The following is an 18,330-nucleotide window of genomic DNA, read 5'->3' on the forward strand; positions in this document are numbered from 1 at the left end:
CAAAGCTTCCGAGTCCCTGTCTCCAGACCCTTCCTCTGTCCTTGAGGAACATTTCCAGGACCAGTCACACCACGCCCCACCTGCTTCAGGGCCCTGCTCCCCCTTGGCCCACCTGGCGGACACTGAGTCTGTAGTTGAGCACAGGGTCAACAGCGTCCGGCTCCCTCTGAGTCCACTGCAGTACGTAGGAGTAGTTCTTGGACAGCTTGTGGCTGCGGGTGGGGTTGGGGGTGTCGAAGTAAAACTCCGGGCTGTAGGCTTTGGCTGAGAGGGCAGGGAGGGGGGCACGGGGCCATGGAAGGGTGGGGATGGGAGAGACAGAGAAAGGAGGCGTGGGAAAGGGAGACAGGAGGGGGGAACATGGGAGGGAAACAAAGAGAAAGGAAGCCATGTGAGGAGAGGTGATGTTGGAAGAAGAGGGGAAAGGGAGGATGAGGGTGGGGAGGAGGGGTGGAGGAGATGGAGAGAAGGGAGATTGCAGGTCCCAAGAGATGATATTGGTGAGAACAAAGAGGAAAGGTCATGAAAGAAAAAGGGAAAGGGGAAATTTGGACACAGGGAAGGGATATTAGGGAGAATTGGGGGAAAGACACAAAGAAGGATCAGGGATATTGAGAGGAAAGGAAGAGAGGAAATGGATACAGGCCAAAAGGTGGGGAGCCAGGGAAAGTGTGGGAGAACAGGGGAGAAGGGAAGGAGGTGGGAAATGTCACAGGGGCCTCTGACTAGCAGGGCTGAGTGGGTGGGGAAGGGGCTGGGAAGGTGGCCAGCGGCCTGCAGGCCTAGTCCCCAGCTGTCAAGTGGGGGGACTAGAACAAGAGTTGAAGGACACCCAGGCATTTACGGGCTGTTGGAAAAACTGAGTGCGGTGGAATGGAGGACGGGTGGCCTGCAACTCTCCTCCAGGGCCCAGAGGCCCAGGCAGGAAGGCAGCACTTCCCAAATGAAGGAGAAAGGAGGGGTTGGTGTCCGACCAAGCAGCGCCTCTTTGTCCCCCTCGACCCTCTCCATGACTTCCATGCCTTTCTGACCTTCCACCGCCAGGGAATGCCTTGGTGTAGAGTTGGAGTTGACGGGAATTTCTGGGCACTAAAGGGCCTGTACCTCTAGAGTGACAGCTCAGGGGATGTGTGCTGGCGGACCCAGCTCCAGCCCTGACACTCCAGAGAAGCTGCTGAGGAGCATTTTCTCCCCTCTACACTACAGTCAGGTCCATCTGCCGGCTCCAGGGCCAAGGAGGAGTGTGAACCGAGATGCTTGCCTTAGGGCGAGGGCCCAGGATTGAGTGTGGGCGGGGCTGTAGGCTGGAAGCACAGAGCTGGGATTGGACAAGGGTATAGGGGGTGGAGCTTATGCGTCCTGTAGGTGGGGCCTAGATGCTGCGCAGGTGGGGCTTTAACCCCAAGAGCCTAAGCTTGGTGAAAGCTGGGTTTGAAAGGGACGTGGCTGTAAGAGGCCAAGGAAAGGGACTAGGCTATAGTGGGCGGGGCTTAGGACAGGTATGAGTGGCCCTTGAAAGCGGAAGGCCTAGATCTAGAGAGGGCGTGAGTGGAGGGGACCTAGCTCGCTGTCTGGAGTGGGCAGCGCTGTAAGAGGACCTCAAAAATTGGATCTGGGTAGCATCAGGCGGGCTCTGCACCTGGCTTGGGCGGGTCTTGGAAAAGCTTGGATTCATGACTCGTGCAGGCGGACCTTAAAGGAACCGGCCCGGTCAGGGATGGCAGGGTCCGAGACGGGGAAGGGGCCTTGCCCCAGGTCGGTGAGGGTGTGGGCGGGGTGGGGCCGACGGGATGCTCACCCGAGACCTGGAAGAGGCAGGCCGCCGAACCCACGTCGTTGGAGACGCTGCACTCGTAGCTGCCGCTGCTTTCACGGGTTACGGCGTCAAGGCGCAGCTCGGCGTGGTCCGGGGCCTCCGCGGCGGCGGGGAGGACGGCCGGCGGCGGCAGCAGCTGCCCTTTGAAGCGCCACACGGCCGAGGCGATGCGCTGGGGGCTGCCTCGAAGTAGCGAGCAGCGCAGGAGCACGGGGCGGCCCAGTGCCTGGCGCACATCCTGGGAAGTGGGCTCCACCTCCGGGGGGACTGGGGGCGGCGGTGGGGACAGCAGTTAGATGGGCCTCTCCCCACCGAGTGGGGACTGGGGAGCGGCCCCGAGGGGAGGCGACGCACTCGCTCTTAGTCCTGTGACCCTCCCAGCCCCGAAGGATCTCAGGGAGGATTCAAACTCACAACACGGTCATACAAGAGCCACGCTCATGCCTCCCTGGCCCGCGGATGCTCACTCCCTCCTGCCCATTCCGTCCATCCGCGCTGCCCAGGTGGACCTCTAGTTGTGCCTTAAGTGGGGCCCTCACCATCACACCCCACGTAATATCGGGGTTTACAGCACTATCTCTAGAGCCAGATGGCTAGGTTCAAGTCTCAGCCCTGCTGTCATCTAGCTGTGAGAATTTAGACAAGTCACTTGACTTCTCTGTGCCTCGGGTCCCCTATTAATGAAAAGGGAGGCATAATAGGATCTAGTCATAGGACTGTGGGGGTTCAATGAATTAATGTTGAGCATTACTGAGTTTTCAACGTTTTGTTATCATACTGCGTTCCCCTTGAGGATCCTTCCTCCTCCTTTAAAATCCCGTTTTGATCTATCAAAATCAAGTTATTTCTATGTTCACAGGTCACTGGAAATGAGGATGAGACATTTGATGGGGGAATTGCGGCAAGGGACACAGATCCCGGGTCAAGGAGATTTGAGGCGGGCAGTAGTGGAGGGGTTGGTTGGGCTGAGGGGGTGATGGATGGTGGAGAAGCGCCAGGCTCGGAAGGTGGTCTGGTGGGTGGGGGAAACTCACACTGCACGTTCAGCTGCACCTGGGCCTCGCGAGGGCGCACGTTGAAGCCATTGTAGCGAGCCGTCTGGCAGCGGTAGGTCCCGCTCATGTCCCGGCTCACGCGCTCCAGCCGCAGCTTCCCATCGGCGGTCTCCTCCAGGGGCAGCCCCGAGGGCAGTAGGGCAGCCTCCTTGTCCACGCGGGACCAGAGCACGGGCGGCCGGGGCTTGCCTCGCACCTCGCATTGGAGCTCCGCGGGGGAGCCCTCGCGCACGGTTACCACCGCCCTGCCCTTGGGCACACTGATGGTGGGCGGCACTGCAGGAGGAGCAGGCGATCGCAGGCAGGAAGTTAGGGCTCGGCCCAGGCCTCCGGCTCTCCTCCCTCTTAGGTGCTTCCTTCCCCTACCCCAGATTCCCCTGGGACCTTCAGAACCCCCAAAGCAAAACCCACCCTCCCTGACAGTACCACCTCCTTTCTACACCTCTACATCAGGGTCCCCCTATTCCAAGAGACCTAGAGTCCGCCTGGCCTGTTTCTTCTTCTCCAACACAACTAAGTACTGGGGATTCCACCTTTTGTGCATTTCTAAATCTCTCCTCTCTCAAGTCCCTCTCTCCTAACCCTGGCCCTGCCTCAGTTAAAACCTTTATCTTTTCTCCTCTGGAATATTATTACAGCCTCTAGTCCCCCGACAGCCCTACCTTTTCTTCCAGAGTAATAAATGCCTTTAGCAGGGCGCACAGCCATGAGTAGTTGTAACCACATAACTTAATTCTGGCCAATGGATGATGAGGGAAAATAAAGGTCTTTTTAAAATGAAGAGACTGTGCCATTCCAAGACAAGGTGACCCATGCTAAGGATGATGGAACAGCAAGGTAGATGGAACCCGGGGCCCTGCATAAAGGCACACTGCTCCACAGCAGATATCTGCCTGAAGAATCGATGCACACCTACATTGTCCAAGGCACCTGGGTTGTTTTTTTTTTTTTTTGTGTGTGTGTGTGTGTGTGTGTGTGTTTTTTTTTTTTTTTTTTTTTTTTTTTTTTTGGTAGTGGTGGTGGTGCTGCTGGGGATCAAACCCAGAGCCTGAGTGGGCTGGGCAAGGTTCTAGTACTGACTACTCTGCAGCCCCTAAGCCACCATTAATTAGAATTCTGTTATTCACAGATGAATCTAATCCAACCCAACACATGGCACAAATGAAGAGTCTTTTGAAGACTTCCCTGGGTCCCATCCCATAAACCACATCAAACAAATTAAAATGCACCCATGCATTTTATCATGAAAACTTAAGTATTTAACATTAAATAGAATTAAATGACAAATTATTATTTGTAAATAACTCTACCAGGCAAGCTAAGGTCCAGATATCTATAAACATCATTTATATCTTATAAACATTGAGACATTTATTGCCTTTACTTTTGCAGTTTTTCTCTTTGTATTTTGAAGCCAATTCATTTATTTTTCCAGGTCTAAATCATTTTCAAGGACTCTTAAAAATCTGCCATGCCCTAGGCACCAGATCTATAAGCCAAATGGAGAAACAGCCCTGGGCCCCTTGCTGACTTGTAAAACATCCCAGCTCCCAACCCTCTCCATCCGCACGGGCTAAAATGCTGCTCTCCCTGTCCGGGCAGCCACCTTAGAGCTCAAACCCCTCAGCACTGCAAACAAGGCCTAGGCTCCAGCCCCTGCTGCCCGTGCAGGATTCACTTGTAAGAAACACTCCCCGAACACAGCAAATCTCCTGCATTTGGGGAACACCCCCATTTTGTCTGGGCTTGTCCCCCTGCCTGGCAAATCCCAACATATCTTCCAAGGCTCACAGGGAGGACTCCTCCTCTGAGAAGCTTTCTCCGACTTCCCCAGGCAGCCTGGTACAGCTTCTTAGTGCCCCCAGATTGACCCACAGACACCTCCTTCACCTCCACGTCTCAATTCCAGAGTTTTCCCTGCCATTTCCTGCCTTGCTAACTGCCTCCCCAACATGCCTCTCCCCCCTTGGCCAGGCAGAGAGCTCCGAGGAAGGAGCTGTGACATTCACTTCTGGATCCCCAGCTTCTCAAGGAGACCCGGCACAGAGCGGTCCGTGCATTGATCTGCGGCATCTGTGGGTTCTGGGGGAGAAGCCTTTCCTGACCTCTCCAGGATCACCGGGTCTCCCCTTGTAGAGATGTCAGGAAGGGTCGGGCCTCTGGTCTAATCTCTCACTGAGAGAAACTGAGGTCAGAGAGTTAAAGAGCCCAAGGAGGAGAGACTCCTAACAAGGAGAGTCCTCACTTCTGCATCTGGTTGCGTGAATAGCTGCCCAAAGCCAGCCTGCTCCCCCATGCAAGGTGCCTGGGATAGAGACATTCTGGGGGGTCTCAAGAGCTCCCTTCCAACGGCCTGTTGTTCTCAGGGCAGGCCCTGAAGCCAGGCTGCCTGGCTCTGCCCACTCCACCACTGACTGTGGTATAACCTTAACTAAGTTTCTCCAACTTTCTGAGCCTAAGTTTCTCCAACTGTAAAAATGATAAGATAAATTACTACTGAGAGATTAGACCACTAGGTAAATCACAAAGTGAACAAGAAAAACATAAAATCATCAGAACACATAGTAAAGAGTAAATGTCAGCCATTTTCATTTCATTATTATTTATTACTGTTGTTCTAGCAATAAAGACCCCAATCCTTCCCATGACCTGTTATGAGCTGAATTGTGCTCCCCCTACCAAATTGATCTGTTAAAGTCAAAAAAACCAGTACTGCCTCAGAATGTGTGTATACTTGGGAGGGGGACAGGAGAAGTAATCCTAGTTACATGAAGTCAGAAGGGTGCTCTCTCATCCAGGACTAGTGTCCAACATTAGGACATAGACATGCACAGAAGAAAGACCCTGGAAGACAGAGGGAGATGGTGGCCATCTACAAGCCAAGAAGAGAAGCCTCTGAGGAATCCAGCCCTGCTTATACCTTGATCTCAGACTTATCCTCTAGAACCATGAAAAATACATTTCAGCTACTGAAGCTGCCATCTATGGTACTATGCTATGCAATCTAAGCAAGCTAACCCAGCTATAAGACTGGACATAATCTAACCCTGATGACCCCTCCCAGTACATCTCACTCCATTCTCCCAGCCACACACCCCTCCCTTCAGTTCTCCAGATGCCTCAGTGCCTTTGCACATGATAATTCCTTGGGGCTGGCATTGCTGTTTTCTAAACTTCCCTTGCTGTCCTTTGCCGAATAAAATCCTGACCCTCTCTCAAATATCCCATCCCAGGAAACTCCCTAGACTCTCCTGTATCACAGTTCTCAATAATCTATTTATTTATGAGGCTATCTGAAAAAATGTTTGCCTTCCCATGAAGCACAGTGAGGACAGAGCGTGTTTCTTCCACCACTGTACTCCAGGGCCTAGCCCAGTGCCTGGCATATAACAGGGACTTCATAAAGTGTGCAGCATGAACAGATGGCACTCGGCTCACTTTCCCAAGCTACGGCCCCCACCTCCCCATCCTGGGCCTCTCCGGCTCCCCCGATGCCCCTCCAGCTGCCCACCTGTCTCGGAGGAGATGTTGACCTCCACGCTGAGGTCGGGCACCGGCGCCCCCGGGAAGGAAGCCATGCACAGGTAGGTGCCGTAGTCGCTGAAGTGCAGGTCGATGAGCTCCAGGCTGCTGGTGACGGCAGGCAACTCGGGGTCATTGCGGGTCACCAGCAGCCTCTTGGACATGCGTGCTGGCTTGCCGTTCTTGAACCACTGGTAGGTCACCTTCTCCTGAGGCACTGCATCCACGTGGCAGGACAGCTTCAGGTCCTGTCCCAGCTGGATGTTCTCGCTCTCCTTGATCACGTCGGGGGTGATCTGGAAGGTGGCGTTCTTCATGGCTGCAGGGGGGTGGGAAGGAAGGTGACCGGGCCTGGCCCAGAGCCGGGGTCCCACCCCCACCCAACCCAGCTTTCCCCCGAAACAGGTCTGCGTGGAGGTTAGGGGCTGCAACCCACCCCCAGGAGAGGCCATCGCTTTTCTCTGCTCGGAAGCTGTTCCGCTCACTCGATGGCTTCCAAAAGTCTGTAAAGCTCCCTGCAGGACAGCGAGTCTGGTAACCCGACAGCCACTGCCGATGGACGCGCTCCAGCGAGGGGCACTGTCCTAGGCACTTCATAGGGGTTCACTCATTCAACCCATCCCACAGTCTTGTGGGGGCTGCTTTATTGTCCCCATTTCACAAAGATGGGGTTTAGGCAGTTTAGCTAACTGGACCACTACACGGCTGTATTTTTAATTTTTCATTAAATCCTTTCTCTCTGTTTTTTTTTTTGTTTGTTTGTTTGTTTTATTTTGGGTACTAGGGATTGACCTCAGGAATACTTGACCACTGAGCCACATCCCCAGCCCTTTTTGTATTTTATTTAGGAACAGGGTCTTACTGAGTTGCTCAGGGCCTCACTAAGTTGCCGAGGCTGGCTTTGAACTTGAGATCCTCCTGCCTTGGCCTCCCTAGCTGCTGGGATTCCAATGATGCACCACCCCACCCAGCTAGTTTTGTATTAAGTCTTGAATATGCAAAATCCCAACCTGGAAGGCAGCACCTTGTACTTATGTTTCCATCTAAAGAGTAGAACTTAGGGAAATGGAAGGGCAATTAATTTGTACATTTTTTTCCCCTTTTGTGCTGGTTGACTCTCTGCAACAACTCTGTGTGATTTTATAATAAAAGACCAAAACAATCATCTTCCATGCAATTACATTAAAATACAGAGATAGAAAGAAAAGAAAGAAAAGCCTTTTAAAAATGTGGATCTTGCTTGAAGCCAAGAGCTGGAGTTTTTAATAGGTTGGGTGTTAATTGGAAAGGACGCCAGTACAACAGTCACAAATCAGGACTGGCCCGGGCAAAACAAGCAACAGAGTCACCCTGAGACGCGATCATAGTGCCAATGTAAATTGAGATCTCACCAACTCAGGTTTTAAAGTCCAAATGGAATCAGGTGGAGGAAAATAATCTTCTGATAGGAAAAGTTCCGTCAAAGGAAAAAGTAGTCATCAGCCACTATTTTTTGTTATTGTTGTTGTTGTTGTTTTGGAGACAGGGTTTCACTAAATTGCTGAGGCTGGCCTTGAACTTGTGATCCTCCTGCCTCAGTCTCCTTTGTCGTTAAGATTACAGGTACATGCTACCACATCCACCTATTTCTTTCTCAATCTGACTAAGTGTAAGTACAGAGAGAGCTAACTTCTTTCTGTGAGGATAGTCAGAAAAAACTAACTGGTCAGTGAGACACGAACAGAGCCCATGTCATCAGACTCTCAACGAAATTTGGTAGCAGTTGTACTTTGGCTAAAGAGCTAAGAATAAGGCCAGGCGAGGTGACCCACGCCTGTAATCCCTGTACTCCTCAGCACAGGAAGCTGAGGCAGGAGGATTGCAAGTTCAGAGCCAGCCTCAGCAAGAGCAAGGTGCTAAGCACCTCAGTGAGACCCTGTCTCTAAATAAAATACAAAATAGGGCTGGGGGATGTGGCCTAGTGGTCGAGTGCCCCTGAGTTCAATCCCTGGCACCCACCAAAAAAAAAAAAATGAACTAGGAACAAGCCTGGATCTTAAAAACAAAACCACCTAAAGCTGTACAAGTAGAAGAATTTGAAGTTTCTCCTCAAATCAGATAGCAAAAGCGAGACCATGGTAAACAGTCATTGGTGGAACTACTGAGGCCGAGGGTTAGGGAGGAAAGGTCTGTGCTTCCTGAGACTGCGCTCCAATTTTTGTATCATTTTCACCCTCAGTAATTATCTTCAGAGTCACAGAAATGATTTGCTATTAAGGATTTGCATATAAAGCATGTGGAAATGTGTGTTATTTTCACTTAAATCCAGTTAATCATGTAGAAACCACTGTAAAGGGAGGAAGCCAGGAAATTTCTGGAGTGTCCATAGTTAGCTTTTTGCAGCATCCACACCCCAATCTAAACAAACAAACTGTAGGTGATCAATACCAACCCATGCACCTTCTTGGATTGCTAAAATTGTATCTGGCAAACGCATGTGTATTCTAACTAAAGGACAAATGTTAGTCCTTCTGCCATCTGCTGGCAGATGACTGAATTGCAGGGAAATCGAAGCCCTTGGGAAGCGCCTCCTCAACATACCTCACCTGCCCAGGGGAAGCCCCAGGCCCCTTGCCCAGTTCACTGGTAGCTCCTGGAGGACAGGGGCCCTGTCTGCCTCGCAGTCTCCCTCCCACCCCTCCTGAGGCCACTTACATCGCACCAACAGGTTGACAGTCTTCTTGGCAGGGTTGCCCACGTTGTTGGTGGCTGTGCAGTTGTAGTAGCCAGAGTCCCGGGCCTGCGCTGACGGGATGCTGAGGGTGCCACCCTGGGCCAGAGCACCCAGAGGCAGTGGACCAGGCCCGTGGGACCACTGCAGCTGGGGCAGGGGGTCCCCGCCTGTCAGCAGACACTTCACCGTCACGTTCTCCCCAGGGTTCACCACCAGAGTTTCGTTCACAGACAACTTGAGGGCTGGCGGTGCTAAGGGGACAGGAGGTGGGGTCTTAGGGGACTGTGGTAACTAGAGGAGGATGAGATGAAGGGGCTGGGGAAACCTGGTGGGGGGGGGCGATGAGAGGGGAGACGGGAGCAGGCAGAGGGGACGGGACTGGATGCGGTGGGGGGCACTGTCTCCTGGCTGGGGACTTGGCCCAGGCGGGCAAGGGGCATGGGCCGGGAAGCGCCTGTACCCGTGGTGTTGGTGAGCCGGAAGGTGATGGCCTTGTCTGGGATGCCACACACGTTACGTACAGACACCTGGCAGGTGTAGCTGGCATAGTCCTGGGGCCGCAGGTTCTTCAGCTTCAGGACCTTGGTCTCCCCCTGGGCAGCAGTGAACCGCTGGCCTGAGGAACCTGCTTGGCTCTCCAGGGACCCCCACCCTCCTTGACCCAGCCCACAGGCAGCAGCAAATTCCTCTCCAAATCCCCACTTTCCCAGTCCCCACCCACACACTCAGCCCAGGGACCCGGGTGGGGCTGCTCTCCCTGCCCCCAGCAACGCCTCTGCACCAGCTCCTCTGGCTCTGAGGCTGCGCTGGCACACACTGGCCAGGACCTCAGTTTTCCTATTCTGGGAAATGGAGGGGTGGGGTGAGCGTCCTGTTCCCTCTCACAACCCACATGGGGCTGGCCCGCAGGCCACACGGAGGGCTCCGAAAGCTACCTCCAAAAGCCCTCCCTAGCAGGACGGCCTCAGCACCACCTCCTGGGACCCCAGAGGGCCCTTGGGAGACATCTCCCTGCCCCCAACGCCTATAGCACCCGCCATGGGTTTCTGATACTGTCAGTGGGTGGCAGGCAGGAGCTAGCCTGTCCCTCTGGGACCTTCTAACTGGCACTTCTGCAGAGCATGTTGCCTTGGAGGGACCCCTGTCCTCACCGCTGCTCCCTGACCTTTCTGCTCTGACTCCACCAGCCCCAGGCTGTCGCGCTACAATCAGCATCCGCACTTCTGACCCAGGAAGCAAGCTAGGGAGGCAGGCCACATCAGGGGGCCTCAGCCTCTCCTTGGGGGCTGAGGGGGAGGAGTGTGGGCTGAGCCAGCTGCCCCTCCTGACCTGGGTGTAGAGGGGCTCATAGATGTCCACCCCGTTGTCCTGGCTGTGGGACAGGGTGTCTGAGCCCCGCTTCCAGATGAAGCGGGCGGGCGGGTTGGAGTTGACCGTGCAGCGCAGGAACACCGTCTTCTCCTGGTAGAAGTTGCCTCGCACGTCACTCACGGTCTGATGCACCGTCAGCACTGGCTCGTCCAGGTCTGCAGCACACAGTCCCCAGGAGTCAGGAAGGAATGTCCCCAAGGTGGGCGGCTCAGCTGTCCCTGAGAAGTTCCTTTGCTGGAAGCTCAAAGGATGCTTCCAGAAAGCCAGGTGCTCCCCTCAGCCCTTTAAGCTTGACCCACCAATTAGAGGCAGGGGATTGGGGCTGATGGCTTCCCAGACTCCTCCCAGCTGCTCCTCCTCAGGGACCAGCATGTGGGTCAAGACACCCGTCCAGACCCATGCCCGCCCACCATGGGATAGAGGAAGGAGCTACGGACCAGAAATTAGGGAACCCTGGTTCGACTCCCTGTTCGGCTGTGAATTTATAGTGAAACCTGCCAAAGTCCCCTCTCTCTGGGCCTCAGTTTCCTCACTGGTGAATTCGACTCGCCTGGTGGCTTTCCACCCTGGTGCACAACAGACCCACAGGGAGGGCTTCTTCCTAATCCTGGCACCTGGCCCTGCTCAGTGATGGTGTCAGAACAGCAATTGCCTCTGGGGGCATTGCTGGCTGGGAGAGGGAACTTTCTAGGCTCCTGAAAATGCTCTACATCTTGAAATGGAGAGTGTTTGCACATACACGTGCTGCATAAGAAGGGATTGAACTGATAGCTTAAGATCAGTGCATTCTATTAGATGTAGATTAATGCTCTAAATAAGTTTTTTTTTTTTTAAATCCTGATGTCAGGCCACATTTTTTATCACTTCTATCAGAACCTCTGGAAGTATTTTTTTAAAAGATGCCTGAAAGACCCTCATGTCCAGCCAGGGTTGTTGACTGGGTCAGTGTGTGGGTGGGTGCAGGGTCTTATAGGCATTTGGGGAGCCTCAGCTGCCCGTGGGGCAGAATCAGAGACGTGAGATACGGTGGGAAGAGCACCAGATCATGGGGGAGGTCCCTGGGTTCTCCATTCAGATAGACATTGTCCTACCTTATGCCCGTGGCACATCACATGCCTTGGGTACCTCAGTTTTCTGAGCTGTGGAAGGGGTATAATTCAGCCTGTCCTGCCCACTTTGCAGGGATGTTTCAAAACTCATATGGGATGACAGAAGGGCAAGTGTAAAAGGTACAGGGACACACGGGGAGGAGGGACAACAGAGACAACTCAAGTCCCCAAGACAGAAAGTCTCTACCACCTCCCCACACCGAGGTGCCACTTCTCCATCCTGTCCCCTTCCCCACCTGGCCCAGGGTGGGGCGGCCAGGGCGCAGGGAGCCGAGGACCTGTACTCACACTGCACATCCACGCGGATGGACTTGATGGCCGGCACGCCCACGCCGTTCTCCGCCTTGCAGTAGTAGCGACCACCCTGCGTGCGCGCGATGCGCTCGATGCGCAGGGTCTCGTTGAACACCGACGTCTCCTGGAACTTGTCAGACGCGCTGCCCGCGGTCTTGGTCCACCGCACCTAGATGAGGCCGGATGGGGCAGTCAGACCCAGCAGTGAGGCGGGGGCTGGGACCGAACACCCTGCAACAGTGACCTCTGCAAGCCCTGCTGTTGGCACAGTCGCACTGGAGGCAGGTTCAGGGCTAACTCAGTCTGGTGGGAATGCGCAGGTCTGGCGGGAGGGATGACGAGCCTGGGAATCCAGGGTCAGATGAAGGAGGCTTAAGGCAGAGGCATGGTGCTGTGGACCATGTGGACCACGTGGATTTGTGGCTGTTGCTACCCTCTCCTGCCTTTCCTTCCCCATCTGTAAAATGGAGAATATTATCCCTTCCTGGGGTTACTGGGAGGATTAAATGAATACATACTTTGTGCCTGCAAGTCTAAGAATTTCTCAAAATTTCTGTATTATTCCACTTACTGGCTTAATGACCCCCTGTAGGTAGCTCCTCTCTCAGCCTCAGATTTCTGTGTGCAAAGGGTCCATGGGGGACTGTCTCTAAGATGTCCTCCTGGTATTCCCCCCTTCAGTAGCCCCCTCCCACTTTGTACGAGCTTGGTGACCAATAGGATACAGATGAGGTTGAAAAGTCTGATTTCCATTTTGGTCGGCTCTGGAGAAAGCCGGATCTGCTGTCACTAAGGAGAGGCCTGCTTGGGGAGGAGCTGAAGCCTCCAGCTCCTGTGAGTCAGCTTGTAAGTGGAGTCCCCAGCACGGCCACCCACGCATGACTGGAGCCCTGGATGACACCACACTGCAGCCAGCAAGAGAACCTGTGCCAGAACCAGCCCACTCAGCTGCTCCTGGATTCCTGCCCCATAGGGACCCTGTGACCATGTTGTGTTAAGCCCCTGAATTTCAGAGTGTTATGCAACAATAACTAATAGCATAATGCCCACTTTGCAAAGGCATGATGAGGTTTAGAAAGTACACAGAACAACTCAACACAGTATCCGGTCTACATGAGTCACTCAGCACATTTCTCTTATTAATATTGCCATAGATTATGGGAAAATATCAATAATCGTATGAGCTACCTACCCCTCAAGGTGCCGGGGGTTTAGCAAAGACTGGTCAGTTCCAGATAATTAAGTCTAAGGATGGGGAGGGGAGCGTGGAAGTCTTGAATCTGGGGAGGATTACTTATTATGGAGGAAGGTGAGGACCCCAACCCTGGTGACTAGGTCAGGCCACAGTTCGACAGACACCCGAGGAGAAGCAGGGTAAAGGGTGGCCTTCATCACAGGGAGCAGCATTTCCTGTTCCCACCCCAACCCCCATGGACCTAGAGGTTCTAAAACCTGGGGGGACTCTAAGGAAACACATACTTAGATCAGAGGGCGCTTTGAAGAGAGAACCTTTCTCCTATTTTTGGACCTGGTGATTTTCCAAGGTGGGTTTGATTTACATACTGCTCACGACTTGGTTTGATCTCACCGTCTGCAGTCTCCTACCTTTCTTCAGTTCTCCAAAATTCTCAGCTTTGGTTTCCTCCTTTCTTGATTCTCCATTCTCCTTCCACAACGCCTAAATTTATATTTAGCTTCTCCTCCTATCCTCCAGGTCTTTTTACTTCTTTTTCACATTTTCTCTTTGTCTTCCCCACATGCATTATGACTTATTTCCTCAGATCTATCATACAATTCCCTAATTTTCTCTTTAACTGTCTCTAGGGTATGGAGGCCATTTTTTTTTTTTTTTTTTGGAAAGACTACATTATTTTTATTTCTAGGGTCTCTATTTGATTTTTATTCCTATCTAATTGAAGAGGATTTTTAAAATCTCCTATCTTATAAATTATATTTCTTCCATCCTATCTCCCAATATTTTAAACATATTTGTTTTGAAGATCTTTGGGGATTGCTCCTTTTCCTTCTAGTTACTCAGATATAAATTGTTCTATTTGCTAGGTCTATGACCTGGCTTTCCAGATCCTAGTACTACATTTTAAATATGCTTTAAATTTCGACTGCACAGGCTTGAATTCAATGGGATCATCCTCCATAGACGGGGCCGTCCGGCCTGTCTGAGGGTAGTTTTATGGTTGCCAGTGTCCACGATGAGGGATTCCTGATACCAGCCAGTTTCTATGTCAGTTTCTTCACCATGAGGATATTGTAGGACATGGATAGGTTTAGGGCTGCGCTTGCTCATAGTTGGTTCTGTTTGTGCCAACACCCCAAAGTAGAGAGTCAATTCCCACTTGTGATTCTGGGCTGAGACAGCTCTTCTGTCCCCATTCATAGGTGGTACCACTTTACTGAGCTCTATTAACTAGAGTCCAGTTCTGGCCTCCAGCCATGGTGGACCTGCGGCCTCAACTCCCACCCCTCGTGTGTATTAATGTCACTTTGTGGCACAGTTGCCATCTCTCCACAGACCAGGCCTGTCCACCGCTGCTCCCTGTCATGGCTATGGGGTCCCTCTCTATTTCTGACTCCCAGATAGTCCCCTGTGAGGACTCCCAAGTCCACTCCACCCTCCACCCTGACCACAAAGTGGGCCATGAGACACTTCCTGGCCCCCGTCAGGCTGGATGCTCCATTAGAACAGAAGCTACAGCCGGGTCCTCACCTCCTGGAGGTGGAACCCGGCAGGTGCTCCATGAGTCTCTGTTGTCGTTAAGTGAGCAAAAAATAAAGAGGAGGCATTCCAGGGGAGGTCAGCAGCAGGGGCAGAGGTGGGGCAGAGGTCATGCGGGGGAAGGATGGGAAGGCAGGTCGGGCAGGAGCACAGGTGTGACAAAGACAGAGGGGGTGTGACAAGGACAGAGGTGGGGACAGGACGGTAGAAAGTCTGGAGTTCCACCCCTCGGAGCTTGAGCAGCTCTGGTGAGTAATCAACAGGGACCTGCGGAAGGTCACTGAGCAGGGGGTGACATGAGTGGCAGGTTTGGGGGTGATCGCTCCAGGAGCAGAGTGTAGGAATGGCTTGGGGGAGAAAGGCCAGAGGCTGGGAAGTCAGGGGAGAGTCCACTGCAGGGATCCAGGCGGCAGGACTGAAGACCTGTCTTAGGTGATGAGGAAGCGGGAGGAGACCCCTGGCAGGCCACAGAAACAAAAGACTTGGAATCTGGATAGATACGAGGAGTGAGGGAGGGCAGAGTCAAAATGAGCCCCAGATGATAACCCGAATGTCCATCAAAGAGCAAAACCACCGATGAAAACAGAAAAACAGCCCAGCACCATGGTGCACGCCTGTAATCCCAGCAGCTCTGGAGGCTGAGAAAGGAGGATCTCGAGTTCAAGGCCAGCCTCAGCAATTTAGCAAGGCCCTGATCAACTCAGCAAGACCCTGTCTCTAATAAAATATTAAAAAGGGCTGGGATGTGGCTCAGCGGTAAAGAGCCCCTGGGTTCAATCCCTGGAAAGAAAGAAAGAAAGAGAGAGAGAGAGAGAGAGAGAGAGAGAGAGAGAGAGAGAGAGAGAGAGAGAGAGAGGAAAAACAGATGCATGGACATGACTCAGACAGGAATGCATGAAGGGACACGCGGATGGCCTGTGCAGCCTTAGCAAGAGATGGCCCCAGCTCCCCACTCCCAGGCTGTTAGGGAAGGCGTCCCCAACCTAACAGTCACACAAACACCACCCTAAATCCAGTGACATTATTTTCACTTCTAAACAAACCTTTGAGAAGCAGCAAACAGTGATAATAGATTGAGGCTGAAAGAGCCTTCAGGGATTCCTGGTGCATCTGCTTGTCCCAAGGTCAAACCTATTAAAGGCACCGCGTTCCCACAATTACCCAGAAATAAAGGATTCCATATTCTCTGTCCTCCCCAGGATCAATTGCCACCTCTTGTGCTGCTCTTCAAGGCCACGCAGCTCACCCGCAGACTCCACCCAGCCCCCAGGCCTCCTCCTCCCCCTGCCTCCTCCCGGGCACTCTCAGCCACAGCGGCCAAGCCTCCCTCCTGAACCACACACTTGATCGGTGATAAAATGCATCTGGCATTTCCAGATACTTGTCTTCTGTTCCCTTCTAATTGCTTTGGGTCTTTGAACCTCCAGAGTGGGGAGCTAGCCTGCCAGAAGCCTCCTGAAATAGAGATTATTTTCTGTGTTGCATGTCGCTCCCGGAGCCCCCAACGCCACGGAGGACACGCTGGGAGGAAGCGCGCCAAGCTCCAGAGAACCCTGGCTCTATATTCAAATTCTGCCTCCAGCCTCACCGGAGCTGGGTGACCTGGGGAGTTTACCCAACCTCTCTGAGCCTCAATTCCCTTAGCTGGGGCCATTCGGGGCTTCCTCACAGCATGGCCTTGAGGATTCCAAGAGAAAACGCTGGGGAAAGGAGCTCACTGGCTGGTGCTTGGCACCTGGTCTGCCTCCGACAGCCTGCAAGGTGGGGCTCACCTGGGGCCGGGGGTGCCCGGTGACCAGGCACTGCAGCACGAGGGTGTCCCCCTCCCGGATGGTGTAGACGCGCTCGCTGACGTTGTCCTCCTTCACCACACACGCCTGGCCCGCGTGCACGATCTGGGCCTGGGCTGGAGCTGCAAGAGAGGGTGCAGCAGGTTTAGCTAAGACACCGAGGCCAGAGGGCCGGAGCTACCTCCTGAGAGGCCGGGGGAGAGGCCAGCCTCCACCTCCCGGGCCATTCCACAGAGGGCCCCGTGGGGACGGGCTGGCGGCTTCCCTCATCCCCCAGCCTCTCCCAAAAGCATTTCCCCCAGCCTCTCCCAAAAGCATTTCCTCAGCCAATCACATTCACCCAAACCGAACAGTCCCCACCAGCCCAGCCACCTGGATCTGCTTTAGAGAGCGTGACCCAGTGACCCAGGATCCTGATGGGTTCCCTCCTGGTTCCTGAGCCTGGGCTCTGGAAGGACTGTGGCTCCCCATGGCCTCTCTGTCCCGAGTTCAGGGCAGGGGGACCAAGCCTAGGAGACGGCGAGGGGTCAGCAGGGTAATGACTGAAGTGCCATGGTCACAGCCCCTCCCTCAGCATCTCGCCACACTGTCCCCCAGCCACAGGTGCCCGGGCTCTGGGAAGGAGGCAGAGGACTCCCGCTTCCCAGCTGCCTGCCCACAGTGGGGAGTGGGAAGAACAGAGGTGGGGACCTAACACCGGCTCGAGGACCACGAGGAAGTACGACAGCACCCAAAAGAAAAAACCTGCACATAAAACGTCACTTCCTCCACGCAGGCTTCCAGGACTGCACCCCCAGGCACAACGACAGAGCAGAACGTGGGTGCCTCAGATTCAGGACCCTTGTGCTCAGGCTGCCAGTCTAAGCCGCATCTCGGGATCCCCAGCGTAGCAGGCACCCAGTGAGTGTTGGTGGATGAACTTGCAAGGCCACCAGGAGGCAGGAGGGGAGAGAGGAGGCCCCCTGAGAAGGACACTGAGGCTCCATGGGAGAGGCAGCTTGGGGCTTCAGAGACCACGAAGGCTGAGTGCTGGTTGAGTGGACGGAGTCCACACCCTGCATCACCAGGGGAAGCCTCTAGTGAGCTGTGGACCTTCGTCCTCTGAAGGGGACAGGTGCTCCCAACCCTAGGCACCCACAGAGCTGGAGGCGGAGGATAAACAAAAGGTGCTTGGAGATTGTAATGGGTCCTGCCGATGCCACAGCAGGACCGTCCACCATGCCAAGGGGACAGACGTGAACTAATCACAGAGGCCGTCACAGATGCAGCCTGGCACATGTCGAAGGACGTGGGGCCCCAGCTGGGAGGGACGCAGGCCCTGCTAAACCATGCTGAACCGCAGCAGGCTCTGCTAAGAGTGGTGGTGGGGCCCACCCAGAGCCTGAGCATCCAGGTGACCATCCTGCCTGCCTGGCAGACCTGGAGGAATCAATCCCAGGCTGCTCGTCAGGAAACAAGCTGTGTGACCTTGGACAACTCAAGCCACCTCTCTGAGCCTGATCCCCCACCTACAGGAGGGAAGTGGACGAGACCATCTGAGGTCTCTTCCAAATTGCATTTTCTATGAATTTTGGAATTGGTGCATAGATCCTATATAAGATACGCACTGGACTCTGGGGACTGAGCCTAACACGGTCACCCTTTGCTATGAAAATGCATAAACGTCACTATACGTGGGGAGGTAGCCATCTGTGGCCAAGGTCCCCAGGAAATCTCATCAGGGAACAACCTGCCAAAAGGTGAAGGGCACACGGGTTGCTGATGAGCCCTGGAGACCCGTGGTCGCCGCCAGAGCTGGGTGCCTCTCCACAGGAGGACACGCACTGGACAGGCTCCTGGGGAAGATGGGCTGCAACCCTGGGCTCTGTGGCCAGCTCATAGCAGGGCTGTGTTGTCGCGACAGAAACCTTGGTGACAATAAGGGAC

General features: G+C 53.8%; 1 protein-coding gene across 3 annotated transcripts in view; it reads right to left on the reverse strand.

Moving 5' to 3' along the window:
• Positions 1-18,330, reverse strand: part of MDGA1 (MAM domain containing glycosylphosphatidylinositol anchor 1) — a 57,467-nt gene that overhangs the window by 12,228 nt on the left and 26,909 nt on the right. For 2 of the 3 annotated variants that reach the window (XM_081296130.1, XM_081296131.1), the window contains exons 2-10: positions 16,387-16,526; positions 11,875-12,049; positions 10,436-10,632; positions 9,567-9,699; positions 9,088-9,357; positions 6,383-6,712; positions 2,851-3,147; positions 1,799-2,083; positions 113-264 (exon numbers count right to left, since the gene is read on the reverse strand). In XM_081296130.1, the coding sequence (XP_081152256.1) occupies positions 113-264; positions 1,799-2,083; positions 2,851-3,147; positions 6,383-6,712; positions 9,088-9,357; positions 9,567-9,699; positions 10,436-10,632; positions 11,875-12,049; positions 16,387-16,526 (1,979 nt within the window). The remainder of the gene's footprint in view (positions 1-112; positions 265-1,798; positions 2,084-2,850; positions 3,148-6,382; positions 6,713-9,087; positions 9,358-9,566; positions 9,700-10,435; positions 10,633-11,874; positions 12,050-16,386; positions 16,527-18,330) is intronic. The other variant, XM_081296132.1, reaches the window with a different exon arrangement.

The sequence above is a fragment of the Spermophilus citellus genome (assembly GCF_964194105.1).
Source record: "Spermophilus citellus genome assembly, chromosome: 5".
In the NCBI taxonomy this organism is placed as follows: domain Eukaryota; kingdom Metazoa; phylum Chordata; class Mammalia; order Rodentia; family Sciuridae; genus Spermophilus; species Spermophilus citellus.